The sequence below is a fragment of the Nilaparvata lugens genome, chromosome 6 (genome assembly GCF_014356525.2).
Source record: "Nilaparvata lugens isolate BPH chromosome 6, ASM1435652v1, whole genome shotgun sequence".
Taxonomy (NCBI): domain Eukaryota; kingdom Metazoa; phylum Arthropoda; class Insecta; order Hemiptera; family Delphacidae; genus Nilaparvata; species Nilaparvata lugens.
In genome coordinates, this window is record NC_052509.1 from 7,483,991 (window position 1) to 7,501,398 (window position 17,408).

General features: G+C 32.5%; 1 protein-coding gene across 5 annotated transcripts in view; it reads right to left on the reverse strand.

Moving 5' to 3' along the window:
- Nucleotides 1-3,669: 3,669 nt before the first annotated feature.
- LOC111054448 (zwei Ig domain protein zig-2) overlaps nucleotides 3,670-17,408 on the reverse strand; it is an 85,922-nt gene continuing 72,183 nt past the window's right edge. For 3 of the 5 annotated variants that reach the window (XM_022341487.2, XM_022341484.2, XM_022341485.2), the window contains exons 2-7: nucleotides 14,112-14,233; nucleotides 12,300-12,515; nucleotides 9,243-9,411; nucleotides 7,753-7,976; nucleotides 5,804-5,931; nucleotides 3,670-4,238 (exon numbers count right to left, since the gene is read on the reverse strand). In XM_022341487.2, coding sequence (XP_022197179.1) covers nucleotide 4,238; nucleotides 5,804-5,931; nucleotides 7,753-7,976; nucleotides 9,243-9,411; nucleotides 12,300-12,515; nucleotides 14,112-14,210 — 837 coding nt within the window. In that variant the 5' untranslated portion in view covers nucleotides 14,211-14,233 and the 3' untranslated portion in view covers nucleotides 3,670-4,237. Of the gene's footprint in view, nucleotides 4,239-5,803; nucleotides 5,932-7,752; nucleotides 7,977-9,242; nucleotides 9,412-12,299; nucleotides 12,516-14,111; nucleotides 14,234-14,915; nucleotides 15,137-17,408 lie in introns of those variants that run through there. The other 2 variants (XM_039430059.1, XM_039430058.1) reach the window with 2 other exon arrangements.

A 17,408-nucleotide genomic window follows, 5' to 3' on the forward strand; every position in this document is an offset into this window, starting at 1 on the left:
ACGCCTAATTATCGTACAATTGATGTCTATCTTGACATTCAAATCACTGAAGGCCTATGCCGCATATATTTTATGTATTCTACTTGTTGAGCACTATTTACAGCTTATTGTCATTTATTAATCATTAATATTGAACCTTACAGCAATAACTTTCATTATAGCACTCAATTTATATTCATTTCAGGTATCATTAATATTACCTTTTCGTTTATTGTCAGACTTCAATGGTCATTAATGTCATTGACCTAATTTCATTTAAATTTTGTATTTCTCTAACGTTTTTTTCACATGTTGTAATTTTCCCAAGATATTTGACTCAATCTACTTACAATTGTTTTTGTATGTGGCTATCTGCCTATTATTATTTTATTGATCCCAAGATATTTGACTCAATCTACTTACAATTGTTTTTTGTATGTGGCCATCTGCCTATTATTATCTTATTATTATTAAATCTTATGTTGTTGATTCATTTAGTCTTTTATTGGCGTACTTACCACACTTCAAGCTATCAGTATTTTTATGCACAGAATTCAAAGATTTATTTGTAGGTATTTATACCAACTATCATTCACAGTCCACTGCCCTGTCCTTGGATTCTGTCACCTAGTAAAGGCACGCTTAAGGACACCTCAAGGATCAAAATTTCAAACACTTATAATTTACTTTTGACACAATGCTCAGATTTCATCGTACTACACTTCATTCTTCTCGGCTCGCCAAGGCGGTTCAAAATCATGCATCAACAGTCAAATTCGGTCAAAAAATAGAAAATCTATTGTTGAGTGTAGGTACTACACTATTCATATTCATATTCATTACAAAAGAAATGGCCAATTTCTATATTCAAAGCTATGTATCTCGGTAACCCCTTATTATAAAACTTATTACATGATCTTGAAATGTACAATAGAATTCTCTATTTCATCTACTGTAAACAATTCATGAAAAAATATGTTCGTAAAGTGAGATTTGATTGTTGAAAAAAATCCGGAAATTGTAGATATTTTTCTCATATTAACGGTTTTGGCAGTTCTATGATAGCGAAAAGTGATTCAAGATGGATTTTAGGCAACTGACCTCTTAGAGGATGAATTTATTTACAATTTGTAATCAATCGTAAGTTTCTATGATGTATCAGACTCGTTTTAGAAACTCTTGATCACCAGTAAAATTACGAAAAAAATGTAAAAACTGGAATCGCCATTTTTAAAATCTTAACTTCCAAATTGTTTTGGAATCGAAAGTATTATTTATTGGAGTGGGTAGAGGGGGACAATTTTCACATTCTCACTAGATTTGGAAATTTTATCAGAAGTATTTCACAAGACATGCAACTTTGAATATAGAAATTGGTCATTTTCTGTGTATTGGAATATGGGCTTAAGTGTACACTCAACGATAAATTATCCATTTTTCGACCGAATTTGACTTATTATGCATGATCACGGTATATAGAAAATATTTGTATATTTCATCTAAATACCGTGATGCATGATTTTGAACCGCCGTGACGAACCGAGAAGGATGAAGTGTAGTACGATAATAATAATAATAATAATAATAATAATAATATAATAATAATAATAATATTAGTACGATGAAATTGTAGTACGATGAAATCTGAGCATTGTGTCAAAAGTTATGTGTTTGAAATTTTGATCCTTGAGGTGTCCTTAAGCGCGCCTCTCCACTAAAATGAAGTGTATCTTACGGGTGATTCTCATAGAGCATAATCTCAAGAACTTATGTCGTTGTGCGAAATATCAATGTGAGGACAATGTAGTTGGTGATGATGCTTGAAGCTGAAAATTAGGTGTTTTTTCACAATACAAGGAGCATTGTTGTCAGGTGAACCTGGAATATGAGATAGATCGCTATACCTGATCTCAGATTGTAGAGCACAAAAAGATCTTCTAAAGTGACTACAATTTTATCTGGAGCTATTGTTCCAATATTTCAACAGTTACTAACTGGAATCACAGCAATTTTAGACTTGTGGTATTCAAGTAACAGTCTTTCGAATAATTGAAGTCAGGTTGTGACTAGAAAGATACATCAACTCTAGTTCACAAGATTTGTCATCTTCATGGTTTAGTCTGAAACCTCTCGGGGTATCCTTGAGGATTCGGTCTTGAAATTTCACCCTAAGCTAATTTTAGCAATTATTGATACTCATATCGTATTCATTCAATACCTGATAGATTTTTCAGGAAATGAAAATGGATTAAGTTTTTTATATGGATATCTGCACTCCTTACAATACGAGGACCTCTTTTCCAGAGCTAGATTAATTAGTGTTAAACACATGTTGAGGAAATAATTGTAGTAAGAAAAAACTCTTTCTTCCTAAGAAACGAAGAATCCGACCTCTTATTCAATTCTAAATTCAATTCTAACTATCTAACCTTGACACGGGCCACAGAAGTAATGTAAATCTTCAAGAGTATCCAACAGTCTCACATAAAAATACAGAGAGCCTGATTGAAAAATAAAAATAGCAATCTGCAGGAAATCAAAACTTATGCGAGATCTTTCACAAGAGTGATCTATATTCACAAAAAACACCAAACAGAATACTACACTAAATATGATAGAGATAATGATTGTAATTCTGTTACTATTGCTTATTGCTCTCAAGATAATCCTCTTCAAACAAAAAAATAAAAAAAAACTTGTATCAAATAATTAAAAAATTGGAATTGTTTCTACTTTTTAGTTGGGAAAAACATCGAATGACCGATGTCTAGGTAAAATCATCGATAAGTGAAAAACATCGAACAGTAAACATCGATGTTTGATGTTGAAACATCGATGTATCGATACCCATCCCTACCAAAAACATGATTACATTAAATAAAAATACTAAGAAATTGGCAAAACCACCAATTTTATTCAAAGTGAAAATAAAAAATTTCGACTTTGAAGAAAATCTGTGGTTTTGACAATTTCTTATTACCTATTTCTATTTAATATGAATAATTACCACAATATCAACTTCTCAACTACCGGTACACAAAACATGATGATAATGAAACATGTACATTAAATAAAAATACTAAGAAATTGTCAAAACCATAGATTTTATTCAAAGTCAAAATTTTAATTTCCACTTTGAATAAAATATGTGGATATGACAATTTCTTAGTACATATTTCTATTTAATATGAAACTATTGACATAGTTTTATATATTAATATTATAAATATTTACAAGTTCTTTAGTAGTTTATTTCACATTAATCTTTAAGTATAACACCATACATAAATTCAGGATATCTAGAATACTAGGGCCCGGTTTCTTGGACACTAATCAAATCTAATTATGAATAATTACCACAATATCAACTTCTCAACTACGGTTCACAAACCATGATGATATACACGTAATGATAAAAATGATGTATGGTAGGCTACTGCAATAAAGATAAAATGTTATTCTCAAATTAAAAAAGGCCTACTAATTGATAGTGAATTGATAATTTCTCTGTTACCCATATTATCATTATCTTAGAATCTTCACAGCTTTACATCGTCTTAGGATTCAATACCAGAATCGAAACGGAAATATTTCTGGAAAAATTGAAACATTATTTGTGTGTAAGATAATACTGTAATAATATAAGTGAGGAAAGGTGGGTTCATGTAAAATTTAAATAAATATAACAAATTCAAATTTGTTCTCTCACATTTATTGGCGTCAGACTTCATAACTTGTTCACTATAAATAATTTTACAATAGCAGTACATCACAATGAAAAAATTATCTAAATTGAACATAAAAATAAAAAAGACTTAAATTATTTGCTTAACCATAAGTGGAACATAAATAGAACTAAAACTAGAGTTACTGATACAGTATAATCATCATCTCCTATAATCCTCTAAACTTCTCCATTAATTAAATAGTTTTAACATCAATAGATTAATTAAACATTACGTTCTTAATCAGTTCAATGTTAAATTACACATTTGTACTTGTTTAGAATTGGCGATTAGCTGCTTAAAGTTTCATTAATGAATAATTATTATCACATAGTGATAGATAATTAGAAAATATAAGTTCAAATTGTTTATTTTCCATTAAAATACAATGAAAATATTTTTAGTTTTTGGAATACTTGCCTTAACATCACTTAGTGGTCAACTTAAAAATAATAATTTGACTAGATATTATCATTTTTCCTATTAAGTCTTCTTGCCTTTAGACTTCAGTATGTTATGACTTGATTCCATTTTCTGTAACAAAAGAAATAACAGTTCTAGTTAGTTTGAAAAAATCAATAATTATTATCCACAAATTCAGTAGGGTTATTTGTTATCAATGCCGAATACACAACGTTTCTAGAAAGATCTATTTACAATTTCTTTCTTAGTTTATTTCATATTAATCATCAAGTATACTACAGTGAGGTCCACGTTATAATGGCAGTGTTTTATTAGCGATTGTATTTCTATCCTTGTCAATCATTTAACAAAGCGGATAGCGCTATCTCGCTTTGCTCTGTTGCCAGATCGGTTTTTAACAATGTAGAAATATAATTAATTAACAAAATATTCAATCTTGATTATGAAAATTCATTATGAAATCATTGAAAAATATAATTATTCGCTTGATAAAATATAATTGATTATCTTAAACGAGAATGAACAGTTAATATACCATCAATAAACCGGTATCAGTTACCCTCCATAGAAGGCATTATTGACAAGACAGAGGATCGGCAATGTTGCTCTCCTATCTTTCTCCACTGCCATTATAACGTGGACCTCACTTCTGCTCCACTCACAATATTTAAGATAAAGTTTGGTTTCTCAAAATCGAACTCGTTCTGCTTTTCATTGAAATCCTGCTCTGTTTGGCAAAGAAATGATACCACTAGGTTCTTATGAGAGTGTTCACACTTCTTCATTCTGTGTGAAGACTTCCATAAGAGTGAAAGGTATTCTTTTTCAGCTCAGCAGAGGGGAAATTAATTGGAAAGCAGGGGTATAACAGCATACATAAATTCAGGATATCTAGAATAATAGGGCCCGGTTTCTTGGACACTTATCAAATCTAATAGACCATCAAATCTATAGATTTAATGGTAAATTAAATCTAATAAGTGTCCTAGAATCTGGAAACCATTCCTGAGTCTTCTTCTTCAATTCTATGTACATTAAACATGTAGAAGGGTACTTGATAACCTTTATTTGTCTTTCAATAATTTCAGTAAGCCCAAAAGAAAAGTGAGACTGAAACTCGTATTGACTCATTTTAATTTATCGTGATATACTACTTATCACTTATGATAACTCTTTGTTCGACGTTTATTCATTTACATACACAATATTGAGGAGTTTGATGGAAGTAGGGCCCATGTGCAAAAACCATGGCGAATCCATTAAGCACTTTGACGGAAAAAGGGCCTGAAGTTCTTAGTGCCCTTCTACCATTAAACTCCTCAATTAAAATCACTTCACTTATATATGAGCTACTTTCTTCAAATAATTAAAATTTATATAAAACTTGTAGTACCCTTTTGATCAAAATGGTCAAAGTAGGTTGAAACTAGTCGTTAAAATGTTTTAAAGTTTTAAAAATGTTTTAATAAAAGGGTACTACAGGTTTTATATTGTTTCTATTAATCTCCTCAATTAATTATTCTTAATATTGTTGATGAAGTTTGAGATAGGTAATGGGGACTTAGTTTTCTTCTTCTATCTCACATAGAATCAAGTATATACCTATCATAATGACTATAATACCATGATATGTATTGTTTCTGATAATATTTCTTATTAGTGATATATGAACTCACCATTCGCTCATGGGGTAGACAAACGATGTCTCTTTAGCCTGTCCGGCTGAATTCTGAGCGATGCATGTATAGCTGCCCATATCACTCCAGCGCAGTTTTCGTATGAGCAAATCGCCGCCTTCCAAAATCTGTGAACAAAAATAAAACATGAGTCAATTGCATACACACAGCTTTACATAACTTGTAGAATTTTAGAACATAGGTTGGAAAAATACTGTACTTTACTGATAATACTGTACTGTAAGGTATTGTACATCAGATTCTTTATTGATCCATACAATAAGTACATCATCAAAATGATAGGGAGAGAAAAAATAAAGTAACCTTGTGCTATTCCTCTCCCAAATTTAGATAAGATTACACATAGTCCGAAATAGGTCATGTCTTGTTCACTTCACAAAATTTTTAGTCCTCGCAAATATTTTCACAAAGTTGATTTTTAAATTTAGATGCTTCAAAACCAAACATAGAAGAAATATTTCAGATTATTATCACTGAAATATAAAAAAAATAAATAATTTTGCAGGACCAAAAACAAACTTAATATTCAAACATCAGAGACAATAATTTTTGAAGCTCCTTCCACACAGGGACAATAGCAGCATCCAATAGTGGCCGCTATTAGTGGCCATCAATGCCATCACACAGAGACATTAGCAGCGTACAAAGCCCCTTACACAGGGACAATAGACTGATGTTCTGTGGTCGCTACTAATGTCCGGTAGACGTTTGTAAATGTCCCTGTGTGGATGGGAGCTTATATCCTCCGTTTCATGGAACTACACTGATTTATAAGAAGTAAATTGTAACATGTAAACAGTAACATGTAGAAGTAAATTGTTACAATATCAAGTAATTAAAACCGTAATGAAAAAATAAACCTAGTAGGCTTTCAAAATCTTTGGCTTTATATTGCTCAGCCTACAGGAGTTTAAAACTAAACATTAAATACTGGTACCTATATGTTTCTCAGTGAATTGGTGCTCTGCTGGACATAGAAAGGATACCATTTTATGCGGAATGATTTTGATTTTTATATTTTCATTGGCAGAGTAAAAATGTGTGAACACTCCTATAACAACCAATTGCATTATATTTCTGCCCAGTAGAGCAGCCATTCATTGAAAAGCAGAGATTTTGTGGTTTCCACATCCTGTAATCCAAAGATGTTGCAAATGAACTTTACATTTAACCTTCATAGATGAACTATATTTATAGTTCCAATTTCAATTCATAATTCCAATTCGATTTGAAATAATTTCTATGTTTTGTGTGTTGCAAATTCACATTTGGAACCTTCATAAATAAACTGTAGAGTTTTAAGCTGCGTTTACACCAAAGTCATCAACAAAATGTTTATTTTTCCATCCTTATAGATTTTATTAAGGGTCCTTAGGGCCATCCTTGAGATTCTATTAATTCTAGTTATACACTAGGGAACTTGGATCGGCCAACTTGGTTCGGGGAACCAAGTTCGTGTAGGATTTGCCCACACACTGTAGTGGGGAGAGCGAACAACCGTTCGTTACTTCAGTGTCTTTGGGGATCTAGAGATGAGCGTTTCAAAGTTTGAAGCTGCTGTGAGAAGAAAATATATTGAATATATATAGATAGAATATATCGCCCAGGCGGACGAACCGAACAAAGTTTTTAATCCAGATTGAAGACAAAGTTCGTCACGAATTTGGTTCGCGGTTCGCCAATTTTCCACATACACTGGGGAACTTGGCTCGCAAGAACCAAGTTCGCTAGTGTATGGGGCCCTTTAAATTGAACGGAACTTGACAAACACATAATGCACATCATGTGTATGCTAAGTTATATTAAATCTAAGAAAATCTATCAGGACGGAAAAATAAACATTTTGCTAACAACTTTGGTGTAAACGCAGCTTTGTAGTTTTCAAATTCAATTTCAAACAGCTGATTAAATTGCACTGTGACACTGACCTTGAACCTAGAGTCGGCTCCGTTCTCTATTAGCTTCTCGTCCTTGTCTAGCCAGAAGAGGTCGGGTACAGGGTTGCCCGAAATGATGCACTGCAGCGTGATGTCGTTGCCAATCACCTCCATCAGGATGGGAGTCCACTGGTCGATGTGCGGCCGTAGCGAGCGCGCTCCTCCCTCCATCAAACTCTTGCAGTTTTTGCCGCCGCTCGGAGAGTGGCTGCCATCTTGAAAAAAAAACAAATAAAAATTAATTAATTTGACAAGTGAGCTGGCATTGATTAGAATTACAACTTCTGAGTGAGAAAATGAAACAAGTTTTGTAATTTAGTAAACAAACTTTTAGTCATTAAAAAATCTACGTAGAATTGAAAAAAATGTGTGTGGGCTATCAATGTGAAGAGTTGAAAAGATTGTTGAGTGAAAAGTGATAAAAAGAAACTAGTTTTGTAGCTTAGTAAAAAAACTTTTAGTCATTGAAAAATCTACGTAGAATTGAAAAAAATGTGTGTGGGCTATCAATGTGAAGAGTTAAAAAATTTGTTGAGTGAAAAGTGATAAAAAGAATCCGAAACTCGTAAGGGTCTTAGTTAGGAAAATAAAACTTAAAACTACAAAAAAGTTAAAGTACTGTAGAACAACCCATCTTTTCAATACCATCATTTCATCTTTTCATCTTTCAATCCGTCATATATGGGTATGGAGAAGAAAGTCACAAAATCGTGACAATGGAAAGACAATAATTAGAAATCTAATTCATTAATAAAAGAAATCTTCAATTCTTATTCTGGGCTTCAAAAGTTTATTGTAAGCGCAGAGGTTGTAGGCTACTCATTTTCGAAGTGAGACAGTCCCACAATTAATTATTAATCACTTGAGAACACTCATTTTCAAAACGATAGTCTCCCAACTTATAGAAATCTTTCCAATTATCATTGTTCGAGTATATGAATAAATAAATATATCCTAAGCATAAATTGACTTTGGAATTTACAAAAGTCACTATTACCAACAATATTTTTCAACAGGCTGCCACAAAAAATTACAGATTTTTATAGTGAGTACTTTCAAGACTGTACGTTAATTGGCGATTGGATTGCAAAATAGAATAAGCATACAGCAGCCCCAACCCAAGGACATCCCCCCACCCGGAACTAGGAGAAACCCATCAGCTGCTTCCCACTTGAATGAATGAATGAATGAATTTTATTTGCCAAAAAATTAAATTCAAACTTGAATTGGAAACTTGGAAACCCTCAACAAAATGTTGTTGTCAGTAGTCTTTCTAAATACTGTTGACCTTTTTTTGCAACTATGCATTTTTGTGACTGTATTGTGACTTTTGCCTATTATTACAAATACATTGTAAATATTGTATACAAGGTTACCTTATTTTCTCTCTCCCTATCATTTTGATGATGTATTTATTGTATGAATCAATAAAATAAAGAATATTTATTGACGTTAGAAGTTATGTAATATTGAAGACTCACTTTTGTTGTGCACAAATATCATGGTGTGATGGGAGGTGGCGAACTCGGTGCCCGAGGCGGCCGAACAGGAGTACATGCCCTCGTCCTCAGGCTGGATGCAGTCGAAGCGGAGGCGTGAAATGATGCGCCCAAGGCTCATGCCGTTCACGTTGTTTGTCTCCTCGTACGCCTGTGCAGACAGATCACAAAGTTGACAAATCATTAGCTTTTTGTATAGTAGTAACTTAATCGTTAGCTTTCTGTGTAGTAGTAAAGAAAGAAAAACTTGATAAAAAAGAAGACAGTAGAAGAAGACAGGAGAAGAAGAAGAAGAAGAAGAAGAAGAAGAAGAAGATGAATGAGAAGAGGAAGAAGAAGAAGAAGAAGAAGACAGGAGAAGAAGAAGATGAAGACAGGAGGAGGAGAAGAAGATGGAGGAGAAGAAGGCAGGAGAAAAAAAGGAGAAGAAGAAGAAAAGAAATATAAAAAAGAGAGAAACGAACAAGAAGAAGAGTAGGATGTAGAAGGAGTGTGAGGCGGAAGGAACAGAATGAGGAGCAGGAGGAGGAGGAGGAGGAGGAGGAGGAGGAGGAGGAGGAGGAGGAGGAGGAGGAGGAGGAGGAAGAGGATGAGGAGGAAGAGGAAGAGGAGGAGGAGTGGGAGAGAAGAAGAATAATGAGAATAAGAAAAAGAAGAAGAAGAAAACCATGTCATCATTCATTCGTTTGTTAAAAGTGAACAAATTGTAAGACTCGTAATTATTTTTTCAAAATTAGGTAAATTTGCCAATGATAACAGTTGCAGTATATAAACAGTAGTGGAATGAGGTACTGCAATTGAATAATCCTATTCACTTTAATAATGATTATTAAACTCTCCAGTAAATTGTTATGTAATAATCAATTATTCAATATTGACAAATACAATTTCAACCAATTATATTGATTTTTGATAATCCAGATTAATATTGATTTCTTCATTTATCCAACAACTTTATGTTCAAAATCAACGAATTAGTAAAACTTATGCTTGTTACAAGCTCAATCTAGAATAGTAGGCTACCCAAATTTCATATCAACTTTTTGAATCATCAATATAAGCTTTTATAAGTCACAATTTCATAGCTAGGGAATAATATTTGCACAATTCGGCTAGATTGCCCGGTTATTTATAACCCGGTTTATTGCCCGGTTAATTCTATAGCAGCTAATTTTAATCGGCTAATTAAAATTAATTAGCCGGTTATTTTTATTCGGCTACATTGCCCGGTTATTTATAACCCGGCTAATTTTATAGCTAAGCTAGGGAATGATATTTGCACAATTCGGTAGCAAGGTATTTTGTAACCGGGCAATTCATCTAGAAAGGCAAGGTTCAAAGTAATATGGATAAATTTGGATGTTCGTTAAGTCTCAGAATGTACGTAAAACATGACGTCACTCCCAAGTTAATGATTTTCTCCATTGTTGAAGAGACATTGAAAAGTTGCGATCATGAATGGTTCATCGAGCAAGAGGCCGAAAGAAGGAAGCTTTGTCCCACAGATTAAAAACTTTTAAATGAAAAAAGTGGCCACACAAACTTGTATCTGAACTTTCTCCAAATTATTAATAAAAATATCTATCTACTAAACCACTAAACCAGTCCTCAAGTTTGCCATCATAAATCTTCCATATTCTCCCAAAAATATCCTGAATTTATTCAATGTGACAAGCGATATTGAGTTATTATTATATATACTGTATATACTAAACCACTAAACCAAGTCCTCAAGTTTACCACCATTGATCTTAACTTTTACCCAAAAATATCCTGAATTTTTTGAATGTGACAAGCTAATTGAGTTACTATATTTATTTGCATTGACGAAACCTTTGTTTTTAGGACAGCATACGAGACTACACCTCCTTTAACTGTTCAAATTATAAGGACCAGACCATATTTTTTTGCGTTTTCCAAGCTCCGATTTGCTGATTGGGTTGGCGCATGAAAAAACGCTTAAACAGATTCTTGAAAAATGCTCAATGTGGTCTGGCCCTAAACGTATTATCAATTCGAATTCCTGGTAAATATAAGATATATGGAAATTGATATTTTATATTTATTCAATACAACTTACATTGCCAGGTCTGAAAAGACCTATTGCAAACACTGGTAATAATAAACAAAAAAAATAACATTTCTATGGTAAAAAATAATGAGATATACTGTAATTTATTGATCATTATAAACCAGAATCAACAATGAAAATTATTTTACTATTTTTTGGATAAAATCTTTTCTATTCAATTTCATTAACAGTTGTAGAAATTTTCCATAACTACATGAAGCTGTGTTTGGGTAGTAGATGTGTTTATTCTAACACGAAACTGCAGGCCTTTAATTGAATTAATGAGAAATATCGGGGACCGAGCTTCGCTCTGGAGAACAAGAGCATGAAAAATCTATTACGAAAGAAGAAATTATAATAATACTTATAGTTCATACAGAAATGTTCTATCTAATCACAGTGAATTGAGATTAATTCCCAGAGGAATGCAAAAATTTCCCTCACAAAGGCCCGGTTGCACAAAAGCCGGGTTATTTTTAATCCTGATTAATTTCACGTGAACCAAATAAGAGATGACCATTCCAAAAACATGGTTCTACTGGAATTAATCAGGATAAAAAATAACCCGGCTTTTTTGCAACCGGCACTAAGTACCTGATTGAATGATCACAAAAGTTCAACAGCTGAGTCATAATTTTGACACAGTCCCACACACATGAACTCGCTCACTCACTTCCATCATCAACAGACGACGAAATAATTATTATCAGCTGTTTTTCCAAGGATAATAATTATCTTTTTAATGTCCTTCAGCGAGTTTTCCCAGGGATGAGACCTAGTGCAATCGAATTTTTATTATTATAAACCTACTATGTTCTGAATTTCGTTTCGTTTTCGAGATCCGGTGAAATACAAACATATAAACAGAAATTGCTCGTTTTATAGTATAGGATATGTTCTTGACAGCTAAAACAGTGTTTTTCAGACATGAAAATATGTATAAATAAACCATTTGACTTGTTACTTACGATAGGTCTGGGATGAAGTCCCTTATTCCAGGCCAGAGTAGGTTTAGGTCCACCCAGAGCTTCACACTCGATCTCTATCCGATCTCCAACCTGGACAGCCAATATCTTCGGTGTATTTAGTGACACTTTGACCCAATCTTTCATCTGCACCTGAAAGTCTTTACTGCTATCCGAGAGTACGTCACCGTCGTATTTCTCCGGGGGAGGGATTTCGTTCTGGAATAGAGAAAAAATCAAGACATCAGAGAAATTAGAAATATCATGAGAGAAAATTAACAGACATTAGCTCCAAGAGAAACCTAAATAAATTCAATGTGCTAGTGGGAAAAATAAATGAAAACATCACAGAAATTAGCTCCAAGAGAAACCTCAATGAATTCAATGTGCTGGTGATAAAAATAAATGAAAACATCACAGAAATTAGCTCAAAGAGAAACCTCAATAAATTCAATGTGCTAGTGATAAAAATAAATGAAAACATAAGAGAAATAATAACATAAATTAGCTCCAAGAGAAACCCCAGTTCAATGTGTGATAAAAAAATTAAAACATCACAGAAATGGTAAAAGTAATTAGGTTCAAGATGAAACCCCAATTCAATAAGGAAAAGAAAAGATACAGTATTGAAGGGTAGTATTTTTCCGTAAGAGTTCATTCATTCTGCAAGGGAGAATATAAATAAAAAGATAAAATCAGAGAAATAATAACAGAAATTAGCTCCAAGAGAAACGCAATCCAATGAGAATAAGGAAAGATGCAGTATTGAATTGTATGTCCAACAGAAAATACAATAAATTAATACTACCGTAACAATTAATTAAAAATTTGACCGTGAGAGGTAATAATCATTCTTCGAGGGAGAAAATTAATCAGAACAGAGAAATAAAAATTATGTAATAATTGATTTAATCACATCCAACATCATAAAATATGTTTCATTCAACTAAATGGAGTTAATAAACGAGAATCACAAAATATTGTTTCAAACGCTTGAAACTGACATCCTTTGCATAACAAAAAATGCAGAGTTTTGCTGAAACTGGTCAGATACTCATAGAATGATATTTTCGTCACTGAAATTGAGCCAGTTTTTGAATAAAATTATAAACTACTAGTAAATCATGCTACTATTGTTTATAATATCCGAGAATGAGGGAGAAAAATGGATTGATGCCCGTTTTGTCTGAAGCGATTCAATTTATTATTATAAAATATTGTATAATCATTGATGAGAATTTTTGATTGGATCTTTCTCAACCAGGCAATCAAACTAATTTGTTATTATTTTGAATGATAATTAATACGTAGGCTACAATTCCAATTTGTCCAATTCAATTTTTGACCTACAAAATTTCAAAGTACTTTTACTATTACTTTATCTATTTCAATTGAAAAAAGTTACTAAAGAGACAGTACTGAATAAAGAGACAGACATTCTTAAGAGACATTAGCTTAATATAAATATAAATATTATAATATAATATTCTCAAAGTAATCTTTACAAGGCAAAGCCTAAAGGTGCGTACAGATTTACGCGCCGCGAACATGAGCAGTTCACTTTTAATCAGCTGATGCCAAGCTTTTTATATCTGTATCTTACCGTTTCTGTAAAAATACAGATATAGTCAGCTGATTAAAAGTGAATTGCCCATGTTCGCGGCGCGTATATCTGTACGCACCTTTATAATGCAATAAAGAGACAAATAGAAAGTAAAAAGTAATGAGTAGAGAGACACGGAGACAGTCCTGAAATCTGTATTTCTGTACATCCTTATTTCTAGATATCTATTGAAAAATCTATCAGAAACTCACCAATTCTTCGTGAAGAACTTTCCTACTATGAGGGTGAGGCACTCTTCCGAACACCATCATAGGATAGAGCGCCAGAACGGCGAATAACATCATTTTCATAACTGCAGTTCCTTTTTCTGTATCTGCAAAAGAAGATAAACTTATTAATATCACAAACCACAAACATCTACTACAAATTTATAAATAATAATCTTACACTGTTTCTCAAAGATGTTTCAAACGTGCTCCATACTGAAATAGAATGTTTCATATTTATAAATTATGAAAACACAACTCATAATCATAGCATGATTGAGAAAAGCAATTTTTACAACCTGTTACATTGGGAAGTATACACTCACCAACTTTGAGAAGCTCCTACATTCAAATGATTTCTAAAATCTTTATTCCTTTTATCTGGTTCAATTTTTTGGCCTACTCCAATTTTTTGCCTTGGAAAATTTAATGATGAATTGCAAAAATGTCAAGATTTAACCTTTGGAAAAACAAACTTACGAAAGCCAGGATTAACCCTACAATTAAGCCAGAGATGGAAAAACAATTCTATAGAAACAATATCGATTTTTATGGGAACTTATTATTTTTTCATTTATGGGAACTCCAGTGATTATATTGATTAAGTTGAACAAAGTACATTTCAAATGTTAAAAATTACAACTCATCTACAAGGATCATATATCAAGATGAAATCCTGTTTGAAAGAAATGAAATGAGAATGTTCAAAATGTTTAAATAATAAAACACAATACAATGATTAATCAATCGTCTGAAATAGGTATCTTACTCTCAACGCACAATATTTACCTTGTGAAAATTCTCAAGTCCTATATACAATCCAATTACCACGAACTAACTATTTGTGTTGTGCATTATATAAAATAAAACCGCCTTTCTTGATACACTAATTAAAACATGTTGTAATACTAGTATTTTGGGAGATTTTTTATTATTTGTTATCAAACATTCAAGATTAAACAGAATGGCCTGATCTTAATCGAATATTGGAATATAACGTGTCATCTGAATAATCAACTGATAACACAAAATGTGACTTCTATAGCCTACACCAAGTTTCGAAGAATTTTCTCAAAGCGCGGGGGAAGGAAGAGATAGATCGACAAAAAACTAATTGAGATATCGACAATAATGATTGTCACGACAATAAATCATACGAGATCGACCTTTAGCCCAATCGATATGTACAATCTACAATCACCATCAAGTCACTCATCCATAAACGATGACGTCATTACTTTCTGGTGGCATATATAATTGAAAGAAATGTTACGCGGACAAAGTCAAAGGTCTAAATTGAAATTGAAATAATTCAAAGTATTTGATGGCATCAGTACTTTTATCAATTAACCAGTCAATTCAAATCTATAGTGAGATTCTCTGATTCAAACTGTCAGCATTAATTGAATGGGAAGCGTATATGTTATACATAAGAAGCACTGACAGTTGAACACGGATTTCACTGTAGAATCTTCATTGACAATCTAATAAGATATTCTTCAGAGCTCAAACTTCAGAGATTAGCGATTCAAACTTTTTCATCATCAAAGATAATTAGAGCAACTTCGATAATTTTCTACTAATTAGACGAAATTCCAATATACGGATGTAGTAGACCTTGAAAGAGTGAGAGGGGGTTAATGTCCCTAAGGCTGAATATTGACACCGTGATAATCATCAAGTAATAACGTGTAATTTATTACAACATGATTCAGAAAGTGACAACATTGGAAAAATGAATGTGTTGATTGATTATGATTACGATTTACTAAGCTACTTTCAATATTTATGACATTACATAATCACGAAAATTCGTCACAGTTGTCATAAAGACTAATAAAGTAGTCTATGATTTTATGACAGACATAAATCAAGTAATAGCGTGTACACTTGATGATAAATTTATTTAAAAAATTGACAGAAGACCAACAACGTGATATCCAAAACATAAAAGATTTATTGTATTTTTTTCTTCTGGGCTACTCTTGAATATAAACATGTAAATTGGAGCTAGAAGTTTACTTAACTAGTTGACCGAGCGAAGTGAGGTCTAAGATTCAAGTCGACGGTTTGGCATTTCTCTTAATGTTTAAATGTTTGTATGTTTATATGTTGCGCATTTACGGCGAAACGCGGTAATAGATTTTCATGAAATTTGACTGGTATGTTCCTTTTTTAATTGCGCGTCGACGTATATACAAGGTTTTTAGAAATTTTGCATTTCACGGATAATATAAAAGGAAGAAGGAGCCTCCTTCATACGCCAATATTAGAGTAAAAAACAGACTATAGAATTATTCATCATAAATCAGCTGACAAGTGATTACACAGAAGTGTGGAGAAGCCAGTCTATTGCTGTAATGTCTATAGTTCCAATCAGGTACTTGTGGATGAGAATACTGCGTGAGGTCTACTGTTCACAGAACTACTAGTCTATTCATAGGAACATGCTGATTTAAAAGTAAAATTTTTATATTCATTTACATTTTCATTCATTTATATTCATTTCATTCAGTACATTATCTAAATTTAGTTAGAATTCAGTTAGAAGACTAAAATTATCATATTAAAATTCCCTATATCTGAAAGTTGATACGAATGATGAAAATTGACCAGTTGTCAATTTTATAATAATCTTGAAGCAACAAACTGATGTCTTGACCACGGGGACGAATCAACTCCCCTGCCGTATTACAAACTGTCAGGCCAGAAAAAAAATGTTCAGTAGATTTTTTCGCAGAGAGAAAAGTGTTGGAGATTTCAGTAGGCCTAGATAATATTTTGAGGATGTATCCTCACTGGATTTCAAGAGAGAAATGAAATGACCTCAATGTGTCAGATCAGATCTTTCAATCATTGGAAATGATTTCAAAGTTTGGAATGAGTTTCCCATATAACATATCCTGTATTGGAAAAGAGTACATTACTCGTACAAACTCGTTCAGCGAGTTTTCCCAAGGATGAGATCTAGTGCAATCGAATTTTTATATCATAACGTAGTATGTTCCAAATTTCGTGAAAATCGTTAGAGCCGTTTTCGAGATCCGTTGAACATAAATAACCATATATAAAAATATAAACAGATATACAGAAATTGCTCGCTTAATATAATAGGATACCGTATAGGAAAAAGAGTCAATTAAGATTACTTCAAAATTCTTGAAATTCAGCTGTTTTTAAGATCCAGTATTGTATATACACATATAGGCTACTCGAATGGATACTGTATTAATTAGCTTACTATAACTGTTCTGTGAACAAACGTTTTTAGTCTTATCTGTG